This window comes from Ceratotherium simum, chromosome 20 (genome assembly GCF_057802395.1).
Source record: "Ceratotherium simum simum isolate JZ-2026a chromosome 20, ASM5780239v1, whole genome shotgun sequence".
Taxonomy (NCBI): Eukaryota; Metazoa; Chordata; class Mammalia; order Perissodactyla; family Rhinocerotidae; genus Ceratotherium; species Ceratotherium simum.
In genome coordinates this window covers 35,679,906-35,706,900 of record NC_141919.1, presented here as the reverse complement: position 1 = coordinate 35,706,900, position 26,995 = coordinate 35,679,906, and the positions used below count along the sequence as shown (strand labels likewise).

Genomic DNA, 26,995 nt, shown 5'->3' with positions numbered 1-26,995 from the left:
CTACTTTCTCATTTTTATGACACAGCATACAAACAAATTTAATAACAGAATACTTCAAAAATACATTTAACTACAGTTTATGATAAGATGGTGATTAATTACAACTATTTAGTTGTCTCATTTGCTTTTAAACTAGTCTGAAACTGAATTTTACTAGGTGTACCTCACTGAAAATACTTGTCAATATTTATATATATATGGTTCCAATGTAACTTTTGCGTTTTTGCTAAGTCATAGTGCTAAGCTAGATATCCAATATTAATTTTTAACTTTATGAGTAAAAATACACATGTAATGATTTTCATTTTTATAGCTATTAACTGTATATTCCCAGTGATATAGCTACAATGAAAAACTTAATTTTGAATTATACCTCTTTCATGAATTTAAAACTTAGCCTTATTGATGCCATTTTGGGTGAGTCAATCATTTTTTAAAAAAAAAAAGCTTAACTTACACTTGTTTGTTTAACATACAACACTCTCAATCAAATACATGGGCCTAAGAATTTTGCAGGTAAAAGGGGCATTTCATTAAAGGTAAAAGTTAAAAACAATTTTATTATAAAATTCTTACAAATTTAGTTGCATCTTATATTAAGACCTGTTTAAACAATAAGGTAAAACTCTGCAAATTCTATTAATTAAAATTTAACATAGGGAAATAGTCTAAGTCCTAAAAAAAATACAAATTAAATTAAGGAACTTAGACTTATGGAACTTTATGTAAAACTTTATCTACAACATAGGCTACAGGTCAGTAGTTTGCCAACCCCCAGTTAAAATGCCTTCGCTTCTCTTAAAAATGCCCTCTCATTCTCTAAGACCTAGGGAAAAGGACATTTTCCTAAGGATGGCTTCATTTAATTCTCCTCTCAGATTTAATCCTTCTCTTTATTATGTTCTCACAGTAGTTCAGTATCTCATATTTCTATCTATACATTTATCTACATATCCACATCTATATACATGTAGATATGTAGATATATACTATTTCTGGTAATGGAATGTAAGTCCCAAAAAGAGCTCATTTGCCTTCATACCTTCAGCTCTTAATACAGTGTTAGGCGACATGCATGGGATATACACTCAATAAATGAAGGTACATATTTCTTAAATGTTTTCAAAAAGAAATTCATCCCATGGCTGTTGATAAAAAGAACACTCTGATCAGCAAATCTTTCTGTAACAAGCCAGATGGTAAATATTTTGGACTCTGCAGGCCATAACGTCTCTGTCACAACTACTCCACTTTGCCACCATAGCATAAAAGCAGCCACAGACAAGACAAAACTTCACAAGAACAGGCAGTGAGTGAGATCTGGCCTGTGGCTGCAGTGTGCCAACTCCTCCTCTAATACAGTGAAGACTCTTCTCCACTATATCCTTACAGGAAATAGAATCAGTGTCTTAACAATACACTACCCATTCTAAATGCACACCTTAGTTCTTTGAACACAATGCTGTTTTCCCCAGCTTAATAAAATCCATACAAAAAATATTTGTTTATATTTTACCTGAATAATCTCAGAATTAAATTTCGACTCCAAATGTGCTGCTCTTTCTGCTTCAATATTTTCTTCTAATTTCCTCACTCTTAGAGTGGTTGTCTGAAAACAAATTAAAAGTTTAAGCTCATAAACGTTGGTATTTAAAGTGAATACGGACCACTATATTCCAGAATAGTAATTAACACTTTAAATGACTGTAGCCTCATTTTTTTTACTTTGTAGGAGTGTAAAAGTCGTGTAAAAAGATCATGTAAAAATCTGGGGCCGGTCCGGTGGCTTAGCGGTTAAGTGCGCGCGCTCCGCCATTGGCGGCCTGGGTTCGGATCCCGGGCGCACACCGACGCACCGCTTCTCCGGCCATGCTAAGGTCGCGTCCCACAAACAGCAACTAGAAGGATGTGCAGCTATGACATACAAATATCTACTGGGGCTTTAGGAAAAAAAACAAAAATCATGTAAAAATCATACTCGGGAAGAGCGCTCCAGAGCTTGCTTTCTTTTTCTTTTTTATTGAGGTGCAATTCACATATAATAAACTATATATATTGAAAGTGTACAATTTGATAAGTTTTGAGATATATATAAATCCACAAAATCACTGCCATAATCAAGATAGGAAATATTTCCATTATCCCTAAAAGATTCCTTGTATCCCTTGGTAATTCCTTCATCCACCCCACCCCACCCCACCACTATCCCCAAGCAACAACCAATCTGCTTTTTGTCACTATGGATCAGTTTGTAGTTTCTGGAATTTTACATAAATTTAATCATACAATGTGTACTCTTTATTGTCTGGCTTCTTTCTCCCAGTGTAATTATTCTGAGATTCATCCATGCAGTTGCATGTAACAATAGTTAATTTCTTTTTATTGTTAAAGTGTTCCACTATGTTGATATACCACACTGGTTTATCTGTTCACCTGTTGATGGATATTTCAGCTGTTTCCAGTTTGGGCTATTACAAATAAAACTGCCACGAACATTTATGTACAAGTCTTTGTATGGACATACACTTTCATTTCTCTTGCGTAAATAGTGAAGGGTAGAATGACTGGGTCAAATAGTATGTTTTATGTTTCAAGGTTAATGTTTTATGAAACTGCCAAACTGTTTTCCAAATTATTTCCAATTTTATACATCCTCACCAACACTTGGCACGATCAGTTTTCATTTTTTCTGTTTTTGTTTTTGGGGGGGTTTTTTAGACCTTCAAATAGGCATGTAATGGCATCTCATTTTAGTTTCAATTTGCATTTCCCTAATGACTAATGATATTAAGTATCTTTTCATGTATTTATTTACCAACTGTATATCTTCTTTGGTGAAGTATCTGCTCAAACCTCTTCCCCATTTTTTAAATTGGGTTGTTTGTTTCTTATTATTGAGTTTTGAGAGTTCATTATATAATCTGGATACAAGTCATTCATTGGAAATGTGATTTGCAGATATTTACTCCTGGTCTACAGCTTGTCTTTTCATTCTCTTAACAGTGTCTTTCACAAAGCAAAAGTTTTCATTATGATTAAGTTTAATTTATTAATTTTTCAGGCAGGAGTCCACTTCTGGCCAGAAGCAGAAGTCAAGAGCTTTATTTTTGAATGCCATTTTTCTTGAGAAAATCCAACCCTGGGAAGCACTGGCTTCCTAGTCCCAAAGAGGGAGCTGGTCATGACCAAAAGCCTTTTAGGGGCTGGGCAGGTAGGGCTAGGGGAACACCAGCTGCACGTGTCTCAAGATAACAGCAGCAAAGAACAGCCATGCTGAGAGTCCTGCCTATCAAATATAGATAGTGCAACAGGGATGGAGAAAGGCATTACTAATTTGATTTTCTTTCCTAGATAAAATTTGGGAAAGAAATAAGTTTCTATTCATTATGTTTACTCTATCATTTAGCCTAAGCTGAAGCTTTTTTAATTTTATTTTTAAAATTTTTTTTGCTGAGGAAGATTCGCCCTGAGCTAACATCTGTACCAATCTTCCTCTATTTTGAATGTGGGTCACCACCACAGCATGGCTGATGAATAGTCTAGGTCCATGCCTGGGATCCAAACCCGCAAACCTGGGCCACTGAAGTGGAGTGACCGAACTCAACTACTAGGCCACAGGGCTGGCCCCAAGCCCAAACTGAAGCTTTTTTTAAATGCTCAACTTGATTAATTTGATTTTTCCTCTTTTCTCCCACCATTTCTTTTTATTTACAGACAGAGATGTAATGAATCATAATGAGAAGGAGCATAAATAAAAACCGGATAATGCACAAAGTAATCAAGCAGTCTATGAATAAGTAAGAAAAGACTACACTTTTCTTTGAGCAAAGTAATTCCCGTAACATCTGTCATGGTACAGAGCATAAACACAGATATCCCTTCTTCTCTAGAGGCCTTTTTAGATATCACTTGCTACTAATGACTTTTGTAGTCAAGAAGCAATTCTTCTTGGGGATTTAATCACTCTGTGTTTCACAAACGTGAAACTCACAAAATATATATATATTTTGTTTTGTTTTGTTTTGTTTTGTTTTGTTTTGTTTTTTGCTGGGAAAGATTCCCCAGAGCTAACATCTGTTGCCAATCTTTCCTCTCTTTTTTTTTATCCTCCCCAAAGCCACAGTCCATAGTTGTATATTCTAGTTGTAAGTCCTTCTAGTTCTTCTATGTGAGCCACTGCCACAGCGTGGCTACTGACAGATGGATGGTGTGGTTCCACATGGGAACCGAACCCGAGCTGCCGAAGTAGAACGTTCCGAACTTTAACCTCTAGGCCATCAGGGCTGGCTCACAAAATATTTTTTACACTGAATTATTTTCTTTATTTAGATTGTGCAACCCTGTCAATAATATTTCTTAATGATTTATTACACTAGAAAAGACTTTTTTCCAACACTAGAAAAGACTTTTTTCCAGGCAGCAGATACAGCACTAAGTCCAAATATGATCTTTTTGGGTCTAAAAATAATTTAAATCCAAAAGGATAAGATGATACTTTACATATAATCTCTTTGAAGGTAAAATCTGACAATTATATCCACTGAAAAAAGAAACTAGTAAATATTCATAGTTTAGCCTAAAGACTCAAGACATTCAGAAAAACTGGCAATGAGGAAATTTGGATATCTGATGATACTAAGGGATTATAATTACTTTTTTAGGTGTGATAACAATTGGTATTTTTTAAAACTCCTATCTTTTAAAAATACATATTACAGTATTCATGGATGAAATTATATGATGTCTGGATTTGCTTTAAAATAATCAAAGCTGAGGGTTACGAGGGGGTTGGTTTCTGAAACAACATTGGCCATAACTTGATAACTGTTGATGCTGAGTGATGGGCACATGGGGCCCATTATAGCATTCTCTCTACTTTCGTGTGTGATTGAAATTTTCCATATTGAAAAAATTTTTTAAATAGCAACAAAAGTAAAGGTATTAAGCTTAATGAGAAAGTATGGCACTGGTATCATTATTTACCCAACAAAACTAAATTTTGACAACAAAAGATCATTAGAATAAATTAAGCCATTTATACCTAAAGAGAAAAAGTAGATGGGAAGGTGGAGTTTAAATCAATCAATTCCTACCTATATTGTTGAAATATTAAGATAAATCAAAGAAAATATTCCCTTCATACTCACTTCCACCTTTCTCAGAACATGTTTCACACCAAATATTAGCCCCAAAGGATGTTATTAGCTATTATACAAAAAAGCAATTTCATCATCACAAGCATGTGAGAAACACAGGATTAAAGCCAAACAATTTTCTTTACTAAAAGACTTCTCAAAAAGTTAACATGACAATCCTGAGAAAGAAGAACAAAGTTGGAAGGCTCACATTTCCTGATTTCAAAACTACTACAAAGCTACAGTAATCACAACAGTGTGGAACTGGCATAAGGACAGACATATAGATTCACAGAAAACAAGTGAGAGTCTAAAAATAAACCCAGGCATCAATGGTCAATTGATTTTTGACCAGGGTGTCAAGACCATTCAATGAGAAAGAATCATTTTTTTCATTAATTGGTGCTGAGACAACTGAATATACACATGCAAAAGAATAAATCTGGACCCCTACCTCCCAGCATGTATAAAAATAAATTCAAAATGGATCAATGACCTAAATATAAGAGCTAAAACCATAAAACTATTAGAAGAAAACCTAAGGGTAAACCTTCATGACCTCAGATTTGGCAACGGATTCTGAGATATGACACCAAAAGCACAAGCGACAAAAGCAAAAAGTAGACACATTGGACTTCATCAAAATATTAAACTTTTGAGCACCAAAGAACATTATCAAGAAAGTGAAAAGAAAACCTAGAGAATGAGAAAAAATATTTATAAATCATGTATCTGATAAGGGTCTAGTATCCAAAATATATAAACTCTCACAAGAAAAAGCCAAACAACTCTTTTAAAAATAGGTAAAGGACTTGAATAGAAATTTCTCCAAAGAAGATATGCAAATGGCCAATACGTATGTGAAATGATGCTCAATATTATTAGTCATTAGGGAAACGCAAATCAAAACCACAAAGAAATATGTCTTCATGCCTACTGGGATGGCTATAATTTTAAAAATGGAAAATAACAAGTATTGGTGAGGATGTAGAGAAATTGGAAATCTCATACATTACTGGTGGGAATGTAAAATGGCGCCACCACCATGGAAAACAATTTGGCAGTTTCTCAAAAAGTTAAACAGAGTTACCATACAATCCAGCAATTCCACTCCTGAGTATATACCAAAGAGAAACAAAAACGTTCAAAAAAAACCTTACACACAAATGTTCATAGTAGCATTTCTCATAACATCCAAAAGCTGGAAATGATCCAAATATCCATTAACTGATGAATGGATACACAAAATGTGGTATATCCATACAATGAAATATTATTCAGCCATAAAAAGGAATTAAGTATCAATATATGCTACAATATAGAGGAACCGTGAAAATATATTTTAAGTGAAAAAATCAGACACAAAAGACCATACATTGTATGATTTCATTTCTATGAAACGTCCAGAATAGGCAAATCCATAAAGATAGAAAGTGTATTAATGGTTGCCAGTAGCTAGAGAGAAGGAGGTATGATCAGTGACTGCTAATGGGCATGAAGTTTCTTATTGGGGTGATGAGAATGTTCTGGAATTAGATAGTGGTAATGGTTGCACAAGTTTGCAAATATACTAAAAAACACTGAATTGTATACTTTAAAAGGGTGAATTTTATGATATATGAAGTATATCTCAATGAAAAATTTTTTAAGAATCTCTGAGTGGAAGAACCAAAGACAATGTCAAAGAAGTGACAGCCACCTAAGTCAAGCTCAATTTCTGAAAAAAATCCCCTCTACATGCTCTCTGAATCCTTAGAACAAGGGACCCACATTGGTTGTAGGTATAAAGCATGGTGCATACTACAGCAGAGAAATTCTTATGTTTAGCCAGACTAAAATGAGCATTACTCTAGGTAGTCCCAATACTAGTAAAGAAAAAATAAAAAATTATGTAAACCCCACAAGATGAAGTTTCTGTCCTTAAAGAATTAGTTGACTTTCTCAGTATTCACTATGCTCATTTTAGACTTCCTAAGTCAGAAGAATTCTAACCAGTCACAATGAAATAGCCCATAGACAATTGAGAATAAAGGATCAAAACAAGCAAAAAGCTCATAAATGGCAGATAGAGGGAAGAAACTAGTCTGACGATAAGATATATTTTTTCAGATTCCAAAAAGCATAGTGTAAGTTTCTCTATCAAAATAGTCGTCTTATATTAAAATACAGAATATTCAGTGATTCTATGATAAAAGAATCAACAATTTGTCTTCTTTCCATTTCTAAAGTATATGTTATGTCATATTATTTAATTAACAGATTTTCACCCCAAAAGTCAAGAAGAGGTTCTGATTTTCCTGCCTAGACCAAAACCAAATAGGCTGAAATAATAAACCAGAGATCACATCTTTATTTTCATACCCTCTTGTTTTAAAGGAAATGCCCAGAAGAAAACAAATTTATAAACTGTTTATTATTACTAAAACTATAAATTAATCAGAAAGGACAGCAAAAAAATCTTCTTTAGAAAATCTTTAAACAAATTCCTTCCAAGACTGGGCTTTGTTGATAGACATAAGCAAATTAAAGCCCTCATAATACATGTATTTTTTTAATCTTTTAGTCTGGAGAATTAATTCTTATATCCAGCAGAGGGTGCTAGAGGAACATCAACATGCTGGTCACAAAATTTTTTTCCAATGAGGGCCTAAGAGAACTAATAGAACAATCACAAACTGTCTCATTAGGATCCAATTCTAATATAATTGACAAAGCAACAGCAGAAAACATAATGGAATTCAGATTAAAATACAAAATCCAACACAAATTCATCTACACCACAGGTCAATTTAACTATATACAAGTTTGCCTGTAATACAAGTATTACACTATACTATATCTGTTCTCTAACACTACGAACCTCAGAGTTCTTCATGTAACATAAAATGATCACATATTTTATCATTTATTAGCTGGCTGTCATGTCCTTCCCTACTGCTATACACTGCCAAGAGATTTTTATTTCAGTAAATACTGTGTTCATTGTACCTAATTTTTTTTATTTATGATTTAAATCTCATTAAATCACATTAAGCTCAATTAGATAGTCTACTCCACTTAAGGAGAGTGTTCATCTTTGAAGAAGCTAATATAGAGACGGATGGGTCCTGTCCAACCCTCTGGTACGTGTTATTTTGTCATGACTCGGGACATGAGCTGCTGACTCCAATTCAGCAGCAGAACTAACCAAGCATATCCAGACCACATTTGTTCTCCACACCACATTTGCTCCCATGGCTTCCATGGGCCTGTTCCAGAAGTTTTTCACAAAAGTTATGAAAACATATGTGTACAATGAATTTGCTGAAAGACTAGGTAAAAACAGCTACTACATTTTTTCCTCCTTAAATTGAATATATCCAGCTCACAGAATATGCACGAACTTAAAGGAATTAGTCAAACAGAAAAAGTTTGATACAATGAAATTTAGCCCACTACAATGAATGTCAAGAAAAATAGGGGAGGAAATATCACACAAGCACCCACAAGTTAGAGATTTCTCAGTGGTGGGTCATATAGCACTGTTTCCAAAACAGCTGCACAAAAGTTTACCCCAGAATGTCAACAGCTGTGTAAATAGAAGGGGGCTGTTTCTTTAATTGATTTTTCCAGATTTCATCACCCGATATTTCCGATTAATGGACACTTTCACAAGTAACCAATATAGTAATAATTCATCTTCAAAAAGATGATTCTAAGGAACTGAATCATCATAGACTGATTAATTCTATAATGGTTATTTTAGTGGTGAATATATTTTGTTATATTTGAGTGACCGTAAATAATTTATTATAGGTGTGTTAATAATTAACAACATACTTATTCCCTATTTGTGTGGGTGGGAAAAAAGAGTAGTACTGTACTTGGATGTCAAACTGAAGATCTCAACGTATTTTTTATTACCATAAAAGACATCTTAAAGGGTTAAAGTTTCTAAGCATTTGACAAGTATCTGAAAAACAGAAGCACCATAATATCATACCATTTAACCTGAGTCATATATTGCGGAGTCATAATGAAGAACAATCTAGGAGTCCTTGATTATTTATCATCCTTGTTCTAATCAAAGAACTTAGAAAGTAATATTATTATTCAATTAGTCTGACTTAATATGGCTTTTTTTTAAGTAAGCACTTATATTGCTAAGTGTCACATCTACACCAGAGAGTGTACTTATATCAAAGTCATTGAGGATATCAATCCTACAATTGAATACTAATATTCTACAGTTTTCAAAGAAGTTTCATACGTATTTTGTCATTTGACACAACAATATGGTATGTTTTACAAAACAGGCCAATACACTACAGCACATAACATTTTCAATCTCTATAAGGCATTCTGATTTGAAGATTTGGTTTTTCTTGAGTAACTCTCTTACTTTGCATGTAGCCAGCACATGCAAAGAGAAAAGTAACTCTAGTCAGAGGCAAAATTAATGCTTCCTTTGTGACTTGGAACATGGGAACTGTTAGATTTCAACCCAGAAATCCAAACGTTATATTTATTCCTAATCCCATTCAGCAAATGCTACTTTATAAAAACACTTACAAGATTATTAAAAACAAACAAAAAAGTTTGCATCTTTTCATGATAATCTCATTGATACTTACTTTATAGGTCAATCAAAAAGGAAAATGGGACAATTCACAGAACACCTACCACATGCCAGACACCGTGCTAGGTCCTCAGCCATGACCGTAAAGCCAAAGGGGTGCTGACACATCTATAAGCATTTCCATTGTAAATAAGGAAGACCTGTGTCATGGATGAAACCTCATTTCCCTCTAGGGGACATTCCTTATATTTTTCTGCTATGAATTACAGTTTATTTGTAACTGTTTAATTGATGGCCAAATCATACTTGCTTTCCAGAATCCTCTAGATTATTTTACATAAACTGGCTCACTTAAAGTGGTCCTCACTCTAAAATTACACAGCAGTTTCAAGAAATAGCAGAAAGTACAAATATTCAGAGCTCTATGTGCCATCATCTTGACATGGTTAACTGTGCAGTTTCAGGAGAGGAACCTTAAAGTTAGTCACTGAGAACGGCAATAATCAGAGGCTTAACAGTTTCAGAAGAGGCATATGAAGGCAATAGGATGACTACAGGAATAAATTGGAGAACACAGCAATTTTTTTTTATTCACAAGGAATGAGTGACAAGTATATCACTCAGACTGTAAAATAGTTTAAAGGAAAAAAAAGTTTTTATTACTTTTAGGTATACTAAAAGAAACCACAGATAATGAAAACAGAAAATTTCAGGAACATAATTTATAGGCCACAAATTCTGATTAGCATCGTAATAAATTAATTTAGCATCCTTAAAAATCACCTTTACCTCTTCTGGCAACAGAAGCTTCAGTATTTAACAAATATTTTAATGAACAGAACTTCCAATTTTAAAATCCATTATGAATATAAATTTAAAAATGTATAACACTTATAAGCATAATTGTATAACCCAGGTGATTTCATCATTTACCTACTTTACAGTTAGTAATCAACACAAATAGGTGTTTAAAAATAATTCCTACAAATACATGATGGCTTTAAAAAGATGAATGATATGAGGTTGTCTTCATGGACAATATTAAAGGTGAGATTCATTTTTCTTTTCCTTTTTCACTGGAGTGTAGAATATGTGTTGAGAAAAAGCTACATTCTACCCTTCTTTATGTTACTGTAATATAGAATATGCCTGACAGAAGCAATTCAGAATTTATTTGCAAAGACTGTTCTCTCTCCACTGTAATCTTCACAAGATCCTTCAGCTCTCTCAGAATTAGGTTTGCATCTTCTCTTTTCTCTTTTCTTATTGAGTTAAGCTTATTTCCCATGATAAAAAAAAACTCCTCTAGTTGTAAAGAGGTTTATAAAAGCCATGGATATTTCTTTTTCCAGTTCATTTTTCCCCTGGTTCTGTGGTATCTAGCACCACATTTAGAAAATTGGATTGGGAGTTGGGTTTTTTTTTTTTAATCTAAGAAACTATTGATCCATGTTAAGATGATTAAGCCACACAATGGTATATGGCTTATCAGACTGAAAAAAATATATATATGTAAACTTCTTTGGCCCAGGCACATAAAGAAATCAGCTTTTCATGAAACGCAACTGTTAAAAAGCTTTATTGAAATTTAAAACATTTATTAGGCTAAATGTCTATTACATTAGTTGCTTTAGACTGATATTACTGACATTAAATAATATGATCTATTGAATTAAAATTTTAACAGTTTTCCTCTTTATTATTATCTTATATCAATCCTTTTTTAAAAATACCACTGACAATTACTTAAGTACCTAGAATTACTAGTAGTTAGTGTCTCCAAAAATGAATGTAAAATTAGCATAAAATGCTCTCTAGAAATTTAACTTCTCCTTCTTTATGTCATCATCTGGTCAAAGAGCCAATACATTTATTTAAATATAAAGCAAAATTTTTAAAGGTGTCTAAATATGAAGAAGTGTAAATAAGTCAGAGGACTACACTTGCCCACTTATAAAATTCTCATAAATAGCACAAAAATAGACACTACCTGGACTACCCCCAAAGCTTCAAAATCTCCAAAAGCAGAGACCTGGTATTATCTAAAGTATTTACAGAGTAGCTAAGAAAAACCACAACGTAAAACTAGTCCAAAACAATTTTATATTTACAACATCAATCAAGAAAAAAAGAAATTGGGGCAAGTAAGTATTTACAAGGAAAAAATCGACACTGAGTTATTCAAAAACAAATCTTAAAATTTAGGCATTAGACGTTTCCTCAATTAAGTCAAAATGGGCTTACCAAGAATTTAATTAACAAAAAAGAAGTCACTGTTACCTAGTACTTCTTCACACCTATAAGGCAATTAAAATGTTTTTAGTGATGATCATAGGGTTTTATAGCATCCTAAAGTGACTTCTAAATGATTTTCTAAAATTCTAAGTATATTCAGAACTTTAACTCTATTCTAATCCTCTTCTAATAGGCCATTCCCAAACCACGTAATATTAAAAATGATGATGTAAAATATGATGATACATTCCTGAATTTATTGGCCTGAAAAAATGTTCAGCACAAGTGACAATCTAAAAATATTACTTAGAATATAATCTCATTTTTTATTTGTTATCTAACCTTATATAAAATTAGACCATGTGTGGTAAAAGTGTGAGTGATTTTATCTTTGCCAAGTTCATATTTGGCATTATTACTGAGAGGGGCTGGGCATAGTGGTTAAGTTCGCGCACTATGCTTCGGAGGCCTGGGGTTCGCAGGTTCAGATCACAAGCATGGACGTACACACTGCTTATCAAGCCATGCTGTGGCAGGCATCCCACATATAAAGTAGACGAGGATTGGCACAGATGTTAGCCCACGGCCAATCTTCCTCAGCAAAAAAAGGAGGATTGGCAATGGATGTTAGCTCAGGGCTAATCTTCCTCACCAAAAAAAAAAGAGAGTTCCCATATACCCCACACAAGTTTCCCCTATTATTAACATCTTACATTCATATAGTACAAATAACCCATTAAAAATGGACAACGGGGGCCAGCCTCGTGGCTTAGCGGTTAAGTGCGCGCGCTCCGCTGCTGGTGGCCTGGGTTTGGATCCCGGGCACCCACTGATGCACCGCTTCTCCGGCCATGCTGAGGCCGCGTCCCACATACAGCAACCAGAAGGATGTGCAGCTATGTCATACAACTATCTACTGGGGCTCTGGGGGAATAAATAAATAAATAAAATTATAAAAAAAAATTCTAAAAATGGACAATGGATCTGAAGAGATATTTCTCCAACAATATATAAATTGCCAATAAGTACATGAAATGACATTCAACATCATTAGTCATTAGAGAAACGCAAAGCAAAACCACAATGAGATACCATTATACACCTACTGGAGTAGCTATAATCAAAAAAGACTGACAATAACAAGTGTTGGTGAGGATCTGGAGAAATTGGAAGCCTCATACATCACTAGTGGGAATGTAAAATGGTGCCACCACTGTGCAAAACAGTCTGACAGTTCCTCAAAAAGTTAAACATAGAGTTGCCATGTGACCCAGCAATTCCACTCCTAGGTATATACCTAAGAGAAGTGAAAACATGTCTACACAAAAGCCTGTACACAGATGTTCATAGAAGCATTATTCATAATAGCCACAAAGTGGAAACAATACAAATGTCTATCAACTGATGAATGGATACACAAAATGTGGTATATAACACAATGGAATATTATTCAGTAATAAAAAGGAATAAAGTACTGATACATGATACAAAGAGATGAATCCTGAAAACATGCTAAGTGAAAAGTCAATCACAAAAGACCACATACTGCATGATTCCACTAATATGAAATGTCTACAATAGGCAGATCTATAGAAGCAGAAAGTAGATTAATGGTTGCTTAGGGCTGACAGGGATGGGGGAATAGGAGAGTCATGACTAGTGGGTATGAAGTTTCTTATTGAGGTGATGAAAAAACAGTCTAAAATTGATTGTGGTGATGGTTGCACAACTCTGTGAATATACTAAAAACCACTGACTTGCACTCTATAAAGGGTGAATTTGTAGCATAAAAATTAGATCTCAATATTTTTTTTTTTAAGATTTTATTTATTTATTTTTTCCCCCAAAGCCCCAGTAGATTGTTGTACGTCATAGCTGCACATCCTTCTAGTTGCTGTATGTGGGACGCGGCCTCAGCACAGCCGGAGGAGCGGTGCGTCGGTGCGCGCCCGGGATCCGAACCCAGGCTGCCAGCAGCAGAGCTCGCGCACTTAACCGCTAAGCCACAGGGCCGGCCCTCAATATTTTTTTTTTAATATTACCAGTATGAGAAATTTAACTTTCCAAGCATCCACCTCCACCCCAATTAGCCAAACAACTATCCCTCCCTCATCACTACACAAACGAGAGGTTTATTATCTGGAGAATGTGAATCTAAACCAGAAGCTGGACTTAGGGATACACAGGGAGGAGGTGGGGAGAGGGGTGCACAAGACTGAAACCAGGAAAAAGTCTGCATTCTGAACAGTATGATACCCAGATTCTTCCTCCATTTCCTTCTTCCATTTTATAACCACCAAAGAGGAAACTAGCAGATCACTCTTGCAGAAACTGAAGAAAAAACAGAGAAAAGACCTATAGATTGTAACATTTCAAAATTTCCCAATGAAATATTTGGCACATCTCCTTATCCTCCTACAGCGAGGCTTCCCTAAGACCAATACTCATATATTCAACTGCCCACTCAACATCTCCACTTGGATGTCTAAAGGGCATGTCAAATTTAACATATCTAAAACCTAACTCCTGATCTCTCCCAAATCTACTCCACTTGCATTCTTTGCCAGTGAGTAAACCGCAATGCCATTCACCTGTATGTTTAAGCCAAAATCTTTGGCATTATCCTTTACTCCCTTTTTCCCTCTCACAAGCCAGGTCCAATTAATCTGCAAATCCTGTTGGTTCTATCTCCCAAAATACATACAGTATGACCATTTCCTCTACCACTACCTTGTCTAAAACACTTAAACGCTCATCTAGATTCCTTAAGTCTTCTAAATGGTCTGTTACAATCTATTCTCTGAAGAGTATAGAGAATGATGCTTTTAAAACAAATCAGAGGGGATATGTCACTCCTCTGCTCAAAACCTTCCAATGGCTTTCCATCTCACTCAGAAAAAAAGTCCAAGCTCTTACAATGAACTACAAAAGAACTTCAAGACTCTATAAAATCTGCCTACCATTCTATATATCCTACTACTCTCCCTTGCTCATTCCATTTCAATCACAATGGCCTACTTGCTATGCCTCAAACATTCCAAGTACACTCACATCTCATGGGCTTTGCACTTTCTATTCCTTCTACCTAGAATGTTCTTCCTCCAGATATTCACATGGCTCTATCTCTTTCTCCCTTCAGGTCTTGCTCAAATGCCATCTTATCAAGTCAGCCTTCCACGACCACCAACATAAAGGGGGAACCATCCTGTCCCATCACTCATTACCTCCCCAAGTCTGGGGGTATTTATCCCTCTCCATAGGGCTTATCATGTTTTGTTTCATTTAATGTGTGATTCTCTCTGACTAGAGTGTCAAATTCAAGAGGGAAGAGGCTTTGTTTTGTTCACTGCTATGCCTCAAGCACCCAGAAGTGTGCCTAACACTTTCAATAAATATTTACTGAATAAACAAATGAGTGCAGTAGTCATAATATAGGAGCGAGATGCTATAAAAATGGTACAGAGAACAAGAGCTCTCAAAAATTTAAAATAAAAAAGGAAAATATTCAATTAGAAGATAAAAGTAAAGTAAATCTCCCCAGAAGCAACAATAACAAAAAGACAACAAGAAACACAACAGAAAGTTAAAACATGTAAAACATCAATTCAGTTGGTCTAACAATTGAATAATAAAAGCCTAAGAAAGAGAGAGCAGAAAAAACCCTAAGGAGAAAATTATGAACAAATAACAGCTAATTTTCAACAAAGGAGCCAAGAAAATACAATGGAGAAAGGAAAGTCTCTTCAACAAATGGTGTAGGGAAAACTGGACAGCCACATGCAAAAAAATGAAAGTAGACCACTACCTTACACCACACACAAAAATTAACTCAAAATGGATTCAAGACTTGAATGTAAGACCTGAAACCGTGAAACTTCTAAAAGAAAACATAGGAAGTACGCTCTTCAAATGGGTCTTAGCAACACATTTTCAAGCACCATGTCTGACCAGGCAAGAGAAACAATAGAAAAAATAAACAAATGGGACTATACCAAACTAAAAACCTTCTGCACAGCAAAGGAAACCATCAACAAAACAAAAAGACAACCTAACAATTGGGAGAAGATATTTGCAAACCATATATCTGATAAGGGGTTAATCTCCAAACTATATAAAGAACTGATGCATCTCAACAACAAAAAAACTAACAACCCAATTAAAAACTGGGCAAAAGACCTGAACAGACATTTCTCCAAAGAAAATATACAGATGGCCAAGAGGAACATGAAAAGATGTTCAAAATCATTAACTATCAGGGAAATGCAAATCAAAACTACAATGAGATATCACCTCAAGCCCGTCAGAATGGCTACAATTAACAAGACAGGAAACAACATGTGTTGGAGACGATGTGGAGAGAAGGGAACTCTCATACACTGCTGGTGGGAGTGCAAACTGGTGCAGCTACTACAGAAAACAGTACGGAGATTCCTCAAAAAATTAAGGATGGAACTACCATATGATCCAGCTAACCCACTGATGGGTCTTTATCCAAAGAACATGAAAACACCAATGCGTAGATACATGCACCCCTGTGTTCTTGCAGCATTATTTACAACAGCCAAGACTTGGAAGCAACCTAAGTGCCCATCAACAGACAAATGAATAAAGAAGATGTGGTATATATACACAATGGAATACTACTCAGCCATAAGAAATGATGAAATCCAGCCATTTGTGACAACATGGATGGACATTGAGGGTATTATGCTAAGCGAAATAAGTCAGAGGGGGAAGGTCAAATACCACATGACCTCACCCATAAGTAGAAGGTAAAAACAACAACAAACAAACACATAGAGACAGAGATTGGACTGGTGGTTTCCAGAGGAGAAGCGGGGGGAGGAGGGCGAAAAGGATGATTAGGTGCATGTGTGTGGTGATGCCCTGTAATTAGCATTTGGGTGGTGAACATGATGTAACCTATGCAGAAATAGAAGTATAAAGATGTACACCTGAAATTTATACAATGTTACAAACCAATGCGACCACAATAAAATATAAAAATAAATAAATTAATTGCAAAAAATAAATAACACAAGAGAATTCCTCAAAATGAAGGACATGAGTCTCCTAATGAAAATGGCCACCGAATGCCTTGTACCTTGAATAAAAAAGATCTACACTAAGAAATATTGTTTGGGGGTTTTTTTGATGTTCTGAAATTTCAGTCAGTGGGAACTCGACAGCACAAATAACTTGGTGTCTTCACAAACACAACACAAGGAAAAGAGAAAGCTATAGATGGGGAACCTGTAGATTAAAAGAGATTTAAGAAACATATCAATCAATCATAATATATAGACTTAACTGGGATTCTGATTCAAATAAACTATAATCATACACGTTTGTGCTGTTTATGAGGCAATCTGAAATCCGAATAATGCCTGGATATTTGATTATATTAAGTAATTACTATTAAACAATTTACGTTTGATATTGATGATGTGGATGTAAATAAAAGATCCCTTATTTTTTAGAAATCATAATGAAATATTTACAGTTAAAATGATATGATGCCTGAGATTTGTTTCAATATAATATGGGGGGGGGGAGTGAGTGGGAGATAAATGATACAAGATTGCCCATAAATGGGTAATTGTTGAAGCTGGTGATGGGTACATTAGGTTCATTATACTATTCTGTCTACTTTTCTTATGTTTCAAGTTTTCCACTAAAAAAAACTTAAAAAAAAATAGAGGAGCAAGAAAACTTTCAGAGGAAGAAAGTGAGAAAAAAGTCACCAACAAAGGAGCACAAACCAGAATAACATCAGGTCTCTCAACAGAAACAGAAGAGACTGGGAATCAGCGAGGCAAGGCCTTCAAATTCTGAGAGAAAATGACTTTCAACCTAAAATTTTATCTTCAACCAAATTATATCTACCCTATACTTTATTGATAAAAACATGTTCAAACACACAAGATAACATAAAATTTAGCTCTTATACACCCTTACTTTAGAAACTACTAGACCATGTACTCCATTGAAACAAGGGAGGCATGGGACCTAGGAAACAGAGGATCCAACAGAGGATAATGAAGTCCCCGGATGACAGCTGTGCCATAGGCCTAGAGAGACACGAGGAGATGGAGCAGGAGAAAGAGAGGTCCAGAAGGATGTGATAATTTTCTGAGGACAGACCCTGTAAATTTGCCAAATGGACTCTCTTCAAGGTTTTATAAATTTATACTCCCATCAGCAAGGTATGGGAATTGTTAACACCACCCTCACCAACCCTGGGTGCTACCATTGTCTTTGATCTTAGTATTACAAGCATTACAGTCTTTCTTACATTGTGATGAGGGTAAGCATTTTTCATGTGTTTGTTGTCTGTCTGAAATTCTTCTTTCGTATCTTCTTTGATGTCCTCCGTAGATTTTTTTCATAAAGGTTTTCCCCTTTTTCTTACCAAATAGTAGGGGATTTAGATACAGAAATAGACAGACATTGAAATAAAGATACATTTACCCTTTCCTGTAAATATTTATCTCATTTGGTAGTCTCTTCTTCTTCTTTTTTTTTTTTTTTGGTGAGCAAGATTAGCCCTGAGCTAACATCTGTTGCCAATTCTCCTCTTTTTGCTGAGGAAGATGGGCCGTGGGCTAACATCTGTGCCCGTCTTCCTCTACTTTATATGTGGGACGCCTGCCACAGCATGGCTTGATAAACGGTGCATAGGTCCGTGCCCAGGATCCGAACCTGCAAACCCTGAGGCACTGAAGTGGAGTGCACAAACTTAACCTCTATGCCACAGGGCCAGCCCCTTGGTTGTCTTTTTACTTTATTTGAAGTAGGGGTTTACTTATGTATGACTTTAATTTTTCATAGTCAAACCTATAAATCCAATCCTTTATGATTTTGTTCCTCTGCTTTCATGATTAGTAGTAAGTCATATTGCACTCAAACTGCAAAAAAATATTAATCTAAATTTTCTTTTTCTTAGTTTATCATCATTTTTAATACTCCACTCTCTTTAATCCATTGGAATTTATTTTAGAATATAAGATAGGAATTTAATTTTATTTTGTCCCCAATAGCCAATTGTTTTAACACAATTCACTGAATAATCGTTCCTATCTTCACTGATACAAAACGATACCTTAATATACTAAATTTTTATATATAGTCTACAAGTCTACTACTGGCATTGCAGTCCCGTCCCATTGAAAGTCGTGTCGTAGAATTACTATACTTTTTGGCCACTCAACAATCTTTTCGTTTTCTTTTTGGTACCAGTACCCTGATTTTCTCTATAAGAATTTCTTTTTTAGGTTTTAATTTTAGTAGAATTGAGAGGGATTTATTTGTGGCAAATTACCTCTTTCAATCAAATGTTCTCTTCCTGGGATTTGAATCCTGAATAAAGTTACAAAAGGAATGAAAATTATTGATACCAATTCACTCCACTTCATCCACCATTTCTGCTCCCAAGACCTCTGGAAATGCTCTGGGATTCACATACTTTCTGAGCCTGATTCCTCACCATTCCCTCATATTCTGTGAATATAATTCCCATATTCTTTCACTGAATTCTCTCTTTAAGTTAACCAAAGTTGTTTTCTGTTGCATACAATCAAAAAACCACAAATGACACATTACTGAAGCTTTAGAGTGTGTATTAACTTCCGGTATAACAAGGCCCCACTCGTTACTCTTATCAAAATGTTTTAGAGACTCTCATCTGGCTCTTTAGTCTTCCACATGAATTTCAGATGCTGTCTTCCCAAAATAATTCCATTAAATTTTTTATTGGACCTGCTTAAACCCATAATATAACCTAGGAAAAATTCATTATCTTTACAGTGTTAAGTGTGCCCAAAATGTCTCACCACTTTCTTAAAAGACTCTCAGTTACATTTCATAATTTTTAATGTATTTGTTGTTAATTTTATTCCTACTTTTGTAACTGTGGTGAAGAAAACTTTTTAAGTATTTTATTCTCTGATTATGGCTGGTATTTAAGAATGTAAACATAATTGTTATATATTATTTTCTTCCTGGTCTCTTTATTGAATGTTCTTGCTTCTGCCAATAATTTTAAAGTTGATTTTCTTTAATATTCAGAGTTAGAAGCATATCATCTGAAAATAATAAGAATCACACATCCTTCCTTCCATAAATTATAATTCTTATTGCTGTTTTTGCCTTTATATATTTGTTTGGCTAAAATTACCAGAACAACGTTAAATGACAGCAGAGAGTTTAACGAGACTGCCACTAGCATTTTATCATTAAATTCTCTTTATAAATGTTTATTTACCTAAAAACACTTATAAATTATGTTTATAACAAAACTTTGTCTATTAAAATACTTAATTTCCCACAAAGCAAAAGGAAATTTTAAAAAGAATTAACAAATAAATTAGAATCCTCTTAAGATTAAAGTGATTATCATATCATTCAATCATAAAAATCATATTTTTCACTTGTAAATTGATGCTCCTTTCCCATCTACAGTCTTACCTGAAAAGCATTCCACAAAATCATGCAGCTAGTATACATGATTCAAACTACAAAATTAGAACTTAATATTTTGTATATAAAATCCTTTCCTATGTTGCTTCCTCAAACTTTCCAAATATTCCATGAGAATTAATTGTGAAAAATGGACAGATTTTTAAAATTAGGGGCAAAATAGAAGATACAAAACTTTTCAAAGAAGCCAAATATTGATTATAAATAAATGCCCCAAAAGTTAGTTTTATATTTTATTGCGGAGTAAAACTTTCTCTGACCTCAAATTACAGACCAGTTAACATATAGATGTTATGTACCTCAAATTCTTTTCTAAGACGTTCCTCTCGTTGAGTGCTAAATTCAAGTTCACTTGTTTGTCGCCGTAAAAGGTCAGAGCAGTCCATGTGTTCGGCTTCTAATTTTTCTACTTTCTTGTGCATATTTTGTACAGCATTATCTTGCTCCTGGAAAATAATTCATTTTTGCATCAATGAAGTTGATATGCCAACAATGACTAAAATGTATTCTATAGAAGAAAGTGAATAACTAATCTGTGCTTCAACCAGAACAGGTTAATTTATAAAGGAAAGAGAGGCCTGGGTATTTTCCAGCAATGTTTCAGAATATATACGCATTTGAAAAGTACTACTGGAGTTTTACAATTTAAAAAATCTGATTAACACACATTACAACTGAAAAATGTGTATAGCTTATGATAATGTTATGCTAGTTCAATTGACCCTTGAGGGTATGTACATGATGCTATGGTTCAACTGCCATATATAATGTTTTCCCTTCTCATTAAAAATTTTTAAGTATTTAGTAATACAAATGTATATTGCTCCTTTGTGTGATAAGGAATAATTAGCTTGAATGCCTAATAATGACCCTTAAGAGATTTTTATGTGAGCTCATGGTACTTTAACTATGCTTATAGCTCTTAAAGTTGCATCCACTAGATGGCTGTGTTTCATTTCCTCTTCAGTTTTCAAGTTTTCAAATCTCTGCTGCACTATTGAAAGAAAAATAACATCAGGTGGTCTTCTACTTAAGTTGCTCAAATCTCCTTTTCCAACTAAACTAAGAAATCAGAGTTGAATTTTATAGAACTTCAAACATCAAGTTAACAGGCATATCAAAGATATCTCCATGGTAACTAATCTATATTCATCCTTCTCACTTAAGGTCTTTCGCAAAGCCCTTTTTCCCACCTCTCCCTCACCAGCATCATCTTATTCTGGGACATAAACACATATATATTTATACTTACTTCCAATATAAATAGCCACTCAAAAGGTATCATCAGAATCTGAGTGAGAATGTTGCAAGCACCAAATATAATTCTCTATAAAAAGAATCTAGTTTGAAAAGTACCCAGCAGTATAGTCCACAGTCAAAGGATGAAGAACAAAAATTAATTTAATTCTTCTCTCCACATCCCCTCACATTCATAAGATTACTATTTTGTAGCTGACTACACATGAACTCTTAAGAATTATTTTCTTCAGGTAATAGCAATTTCTTAATATACAAGAAGCTCAGCTACTTACACATTTTCAATGTCTAAACAATCATAGATAAGGACAAAGCTGGGTACCAGAGCAAAGTGTGCTAACACTCCTGCAACCAGCAGATAGCACTCACAGTTTTGATAATGACACTCTGGATTTGGAAACAAATGGTGTTATGAACACCCAATGTAATCTAATTTCATCATAAGATACCTTCATATATGAAAACACTTTTAAGACCATTAAGCACTATATAAGACACTATTATTATTCTACGTGATAGGTCTCTCTCCTTCAAGCAGTCAATAGTACCTCTTTTAATTCAAATTCACTGTTAAATTACATGCCTTCTTGACTTACAAGTACATAATCTCCAACTTTCAATCATCCACTTAGTATACTTTAAAATGAATAAACAGCAATTTACAAGGTTAATCACAAAGTAAACCCAATAACTTGAAATAAAAACAAAGTCCATAACCAAAACTAGGCTTATACCCTAGTTGATGGCAATTATTTCAAATATTATTTATTAAATAAAGTAAAAGAAATTAAAGTATTCAGGAAGTCTCATGAGATTTATTTACAAGAAAATATGACTTGTGATTCCTATTCTATTGATAAACAGTATAGAAAGACAATATACAATCATTCAAAATACCATTACCCCAAACAAAGAGTATGCCCATCATTCCATGTGAGTTTGCATTTAATCCTATAAAAAAGAACAACTGGAAAATCAATGGCTGATCATTAGGGCGCATTACGTTTATTTTGGTGAGATTTTAACTTTATGATACTTGACCTATATTAAATATAACTTACCAAATAGTTTTTAAATAAAAGTCTTTTAAGATGTAGATGCAACTCTGACCTAACAATCACAGTTTAAATGCAGAGGTCAAGTAGTCACTAATATTATGTGATAATTACTACACATTCTTGGATATGGATATAAACACACATACACATACACATACACACACACACATAGTTTTTATAGAAAAAACTGCTTTCCTCAAATAGTGTACATTTTTAGGAATTCTATTCACATATCCAAGAGACTTATATTGCACAATTAAGTTAACTGATTACATAATTAAAAATTACATTGATTTTCTAATGTTAAATCCACTTGGCATTTATTGTAAAAAGGCTTTTTATATCTTTTCATATTTTGCTGCATTCAGTTGGCTAATATTTTGCATAATATTTTTGTATCTATATTTATGAAAGAGATTGGCTATAATTATCTTTTCTTGTATCTTTGTCAGTTTAGTATCAAGATTTGTCAGTTTGGTATGTTATCAAGATTTTTCTGTTCTCTGGCAGAGTTTATGTAAGAGTAAGTTATTTGCTTTTTGAATGTTTCTTTTTATTCATTGGTGAAGCAATATGGGCCTGAAATTTTGACACTGACTCAATCAGGTTTTCTACTTTCTACCTCTTCTTAAGTTAGTTGAGAGAGGAAGGAGGATTAACTATATATATCTGTTTCAAATATCCAGCCAGATAATCCTACAATGAAGATCATGGTTGAAAGAGCTAACCCAAACACACTCAGAGCTTCTAATAAGCTTTTTAGTTCCCCACTCTCAAACATAAGAAAACACGATATTTGAAAATATTCCCCAACATAAAAGATGAAATCTAAATCAAATGGGGAAAGGAAAAAACAACCTGAGAGAAACATATATAAAGAGAAGAAAACTTCAAAATATCTTCAGAGAATATAAGCAGTTCCAGAATGGCAGAGTTAAGGACCACCAAAAATTTTTTCCTCCATAAAAGCAATAAGAACACTGGCAAAAAATGTCAAAATCAAATTTTTCATAACTGGAAATTAACCAAAGTCTTAGAATAATTTAAGAAGCATTTATTCAAGAAAATCAGCTGAATCTTGGTAAGAATGGCAAGCTTTGTGGCATTTTAACTTGCTTAATCCCATGCCTCCTTACCCCAGTTCCTGATAGCCTTGAAAATCAACAGCCTCAATACTATAGCCAAGACATGGAAACAACTTAAGTGTCCATCAATGGATGAATGGATAAAGAAAATGTGTGTGTGTGTGTGTATGTGTGTGTGGATAGATAGACAGACAGACAGGCACAGTGGAATATTATTCAGTAGTAAAAAAGAAGGAAGTCCTGCCATTTGCAACAACATGGATGGAACTTGAGGGCATTATACTAAGTGAAATAAGTCAGACAAAGAAAGACAAATACTGTATGACCTCACTTATATGTGGTAACTAAGGAAACTAAACTCATAAAAACAGAGAGCAGACTGGTGGTTGCCAGAGGCAGGGGGTGGGAAATGGGGGAATTGGGTGAAGGTGGTCAAAGGTACAAACTTCCAGTTATAAGACAATAAGATCTGAGGATGCAATGTACAGCATAGTGACTATAGTTAACAATATTGTATTATATATTTGAAAGTTGCTAAGGGAGTAAATCTTAAAAGTTCTCATCTCGGGCTGGCCCGGTGGCTTAGTGGTTAAGTGCGCACGCTCCGCTACTGGCAGCCTGGGTTCGGATCCCGGGCGCGCACCAACGCACCACTTCTCCGGCCATGCTGAGGCCACATCCCACATACAGCAACTAGAAGGATGTGCAACTATGTCATACAACTATCTACTGGGGCTTTGGGGGGGAAAAAGAAAGGAGGAGGATTGGCAATAGATGTTAGCTCAGAGCCGGTCTTCCTCAGCAAAAAGAGGAGCATTAGCATGGATGTTAGCTCAGGGCTGATCTTCCTTACAAAAAAAAAAAGTTCTCATCTCAAGAAAAAAATAATCTGTAACTATGTAAGGTGACAGTGTTAACTAAGCTTATTGTGGTAATCATTTTGCAATATATACATATATCAAATCATTATGTTGTATACTTCAAACTTATACAATGTTATGTGTCAAGTATATCTCAATAAAACTGCGGAAAAAAAGAGAACTACTGTGGCTATGAAATCCAGCAGCCTAGCCACCACAAAGGGCAGTGAGCAGGAGGAGAGAACAGGTTTGGAGCTCCTCCAAAAGCCCCATGCACAGAGAACTGGCATGATTTCACCTGTCTGGCAGCTCCCTGAGAAGCCCCTTTCTGGTTTCTTTTATTTTCCTTTTTCTTCCTTCTCTGCCTTCTTTTAGAGTATAAAAGTGAATGGGCCGCAAAATTGAATTGAAAAAACAACCCAAAGCCTAAAAGTCCCATCCCCTAACACAATAACAACCGGTACAGGGGCTGACCCTGTGGCCTAGTAGTTAAGTTCAGTGTGCTCCGCTTTGGGTTTGGTTCCCGGGCATGGACCTACACCACTCATCAGCGGCCATGCTGTGGCAGCGACCCACATACAAAATAGAGGAAGAGTGGCACAGATGTTAGCTCAGGGCAAATCTCCCTCAGAAAAAGAAAAAAAAATGGTATAGAATCTCCACTAAGAAAGTATAAGGGATTTAATAAATCTCAAAGAGGAGACAGCACCTAAGAACACTCACCATATCAACTATGCACCCACTATCCTGCCACCATTTCCTGGGCCTAGAGAAATGCAGAAGTTCAGCCCTCAAACCGAAGTTCACAGGGAAAAACAAACTAGTAAGAAAGGTAAGAACTCTGATTGTTTTATAGCAAATAGAAGATCTAGATAAAGCCACCTAAGTATCAGGAAGATGCAAAGAAATGGCACGGCAATTACGCACACATACAAACTACGCAAAAGTAAGAAAGAGAAAAAATAACAAAGGAAGAAAGGAACATGGCATATAAAAGATGAAGAGCCCAACCAAGAAAAAGATCAACTCAAGGAACAGAAGGAAATTCTTCACAACAGTTCCATGCTTTTAAATACTTTTAATACTAAAAACATTTGGTAAAACCAGAATTCAAATACGAGATGAAAAGTGAGACTGTAGGTCTATCAGAAGACCATAAGTAGAAAGAGCAGAACGAAGAGACCACCAGTTAAACAGATTGCACCAAACATCTCCTATCGTCTCTGCTTGCTCCTAAAACCCCACCTAAATGAAAATAAAGAATAAAAATGAATGGCAGAGAAGGCGACAGTCAATAAGAGATGTCAAAAGCAAATTTGGAAGATGGAAAGTAAATGGACAAGTGATAAATGACTTAGATTTCAGCTTTTTCAACTTTGGTAAATACTTAAAAAGGGAGAAGCCCAGTAGCAAGCTGATTCACATCCACAAAAGTTTAGAAATTGGAAACACCAGTTATTACTGAAGCCAAGCCACGGGGGAGAAATGATAGATAACATTGTTGGAAGCCTCTATAAGCAGCAGTTAGTTATATCCTGAGATTACCTCTGCCAGCTCCCTCTCTGGCAAATGCCCCTCTCCATCCTGGAAAAAGGGAAAGAGTTTACTAACTAGAGAGATTGATTTAAAGAGGTTCTCAGGTCACGAAAACCAGATACAACTGTGGGTCAGGGGAAGACACCTTATTAAAAATTAGGAGATTAGGTGAAATCTGCATAGCGGGCGGTGACACCTCGCAGCTCCCTTTCTCTCTTCAGCTCCCAAAATACTGACTCCTACGCTTACGGTACTATAAGCACCACAAGGAGGAGACTAGAAGACTCCTTTCTGGGGAAACTACCAGTCCACAAGAAAAGAGCTACAGATACCGGCATTTTTAAGGTTCCCCAATTAAATGGAAGGGTTCCACACACACACAGCTTCCTCTCAGCTTTTTAGTGCCTCCTTCTTAAATATGAACACATAGCCAAGGATCATCAGACATTTGAGAAAAGCTTCTCATGCAAAACTCAGAGACTACTACAAACAAATGGGGCCAAACACTGAGAGAAAAGAAAGATAATCAAGGGAAGGGAAAAAAATACCTTCAAAACAAATATGACTTACATCTTCAGACAGTTAAAATAAGATATTACAAACATGAAATAAGAAGAGTCTACTATAAAAGGGTATAGTCAAAGAACAAGAGCTCTTGGAAATTAAAAACCCAAAAGCAGAAATGAAAATTCAATACAAAGCTTGCAATAAAATTGAGGAAATATCCCAGGAAATAAAGCAAAAATATAAAAGAGTGGATAATAGAAGAAATGTGCACTATAAGGATGTCAAC

General features: G+C 34.9%; 1 protein-coding gene across 3 annotated transcripts in view; it reads right to left on the bottom strand.

The window, feature by feature from the left end:
• Nucleotides 1-26,995, bottom strand: part of CCDC171 (coiled-coil domain containing 171) — a 305,088-nt gene that overhangs the window by 237,794 nt on the left and 40,299 nt on the right. For 2 of the 3 annotated variants that reach the window (XM_014792400.2, XM_087444624.1), the window contains 2 exons: nt 20,706-20,852; nt 1,517-1,609 (listed from right to left, as the gene is read on the bottom strand). In XM_014792400.2, coding sequence (XP_014647886.1) covers nt 1,517-1,609; nt 20,706-20,852 — 240 coding nt within the window. The remainder of the gene's footprint in view (nt 1-1,516; nt 1,610-20,705; nt 20,853-26,995) is intronic. The other variant, XM_087444625.1, reaches the window with a different exon arrangement.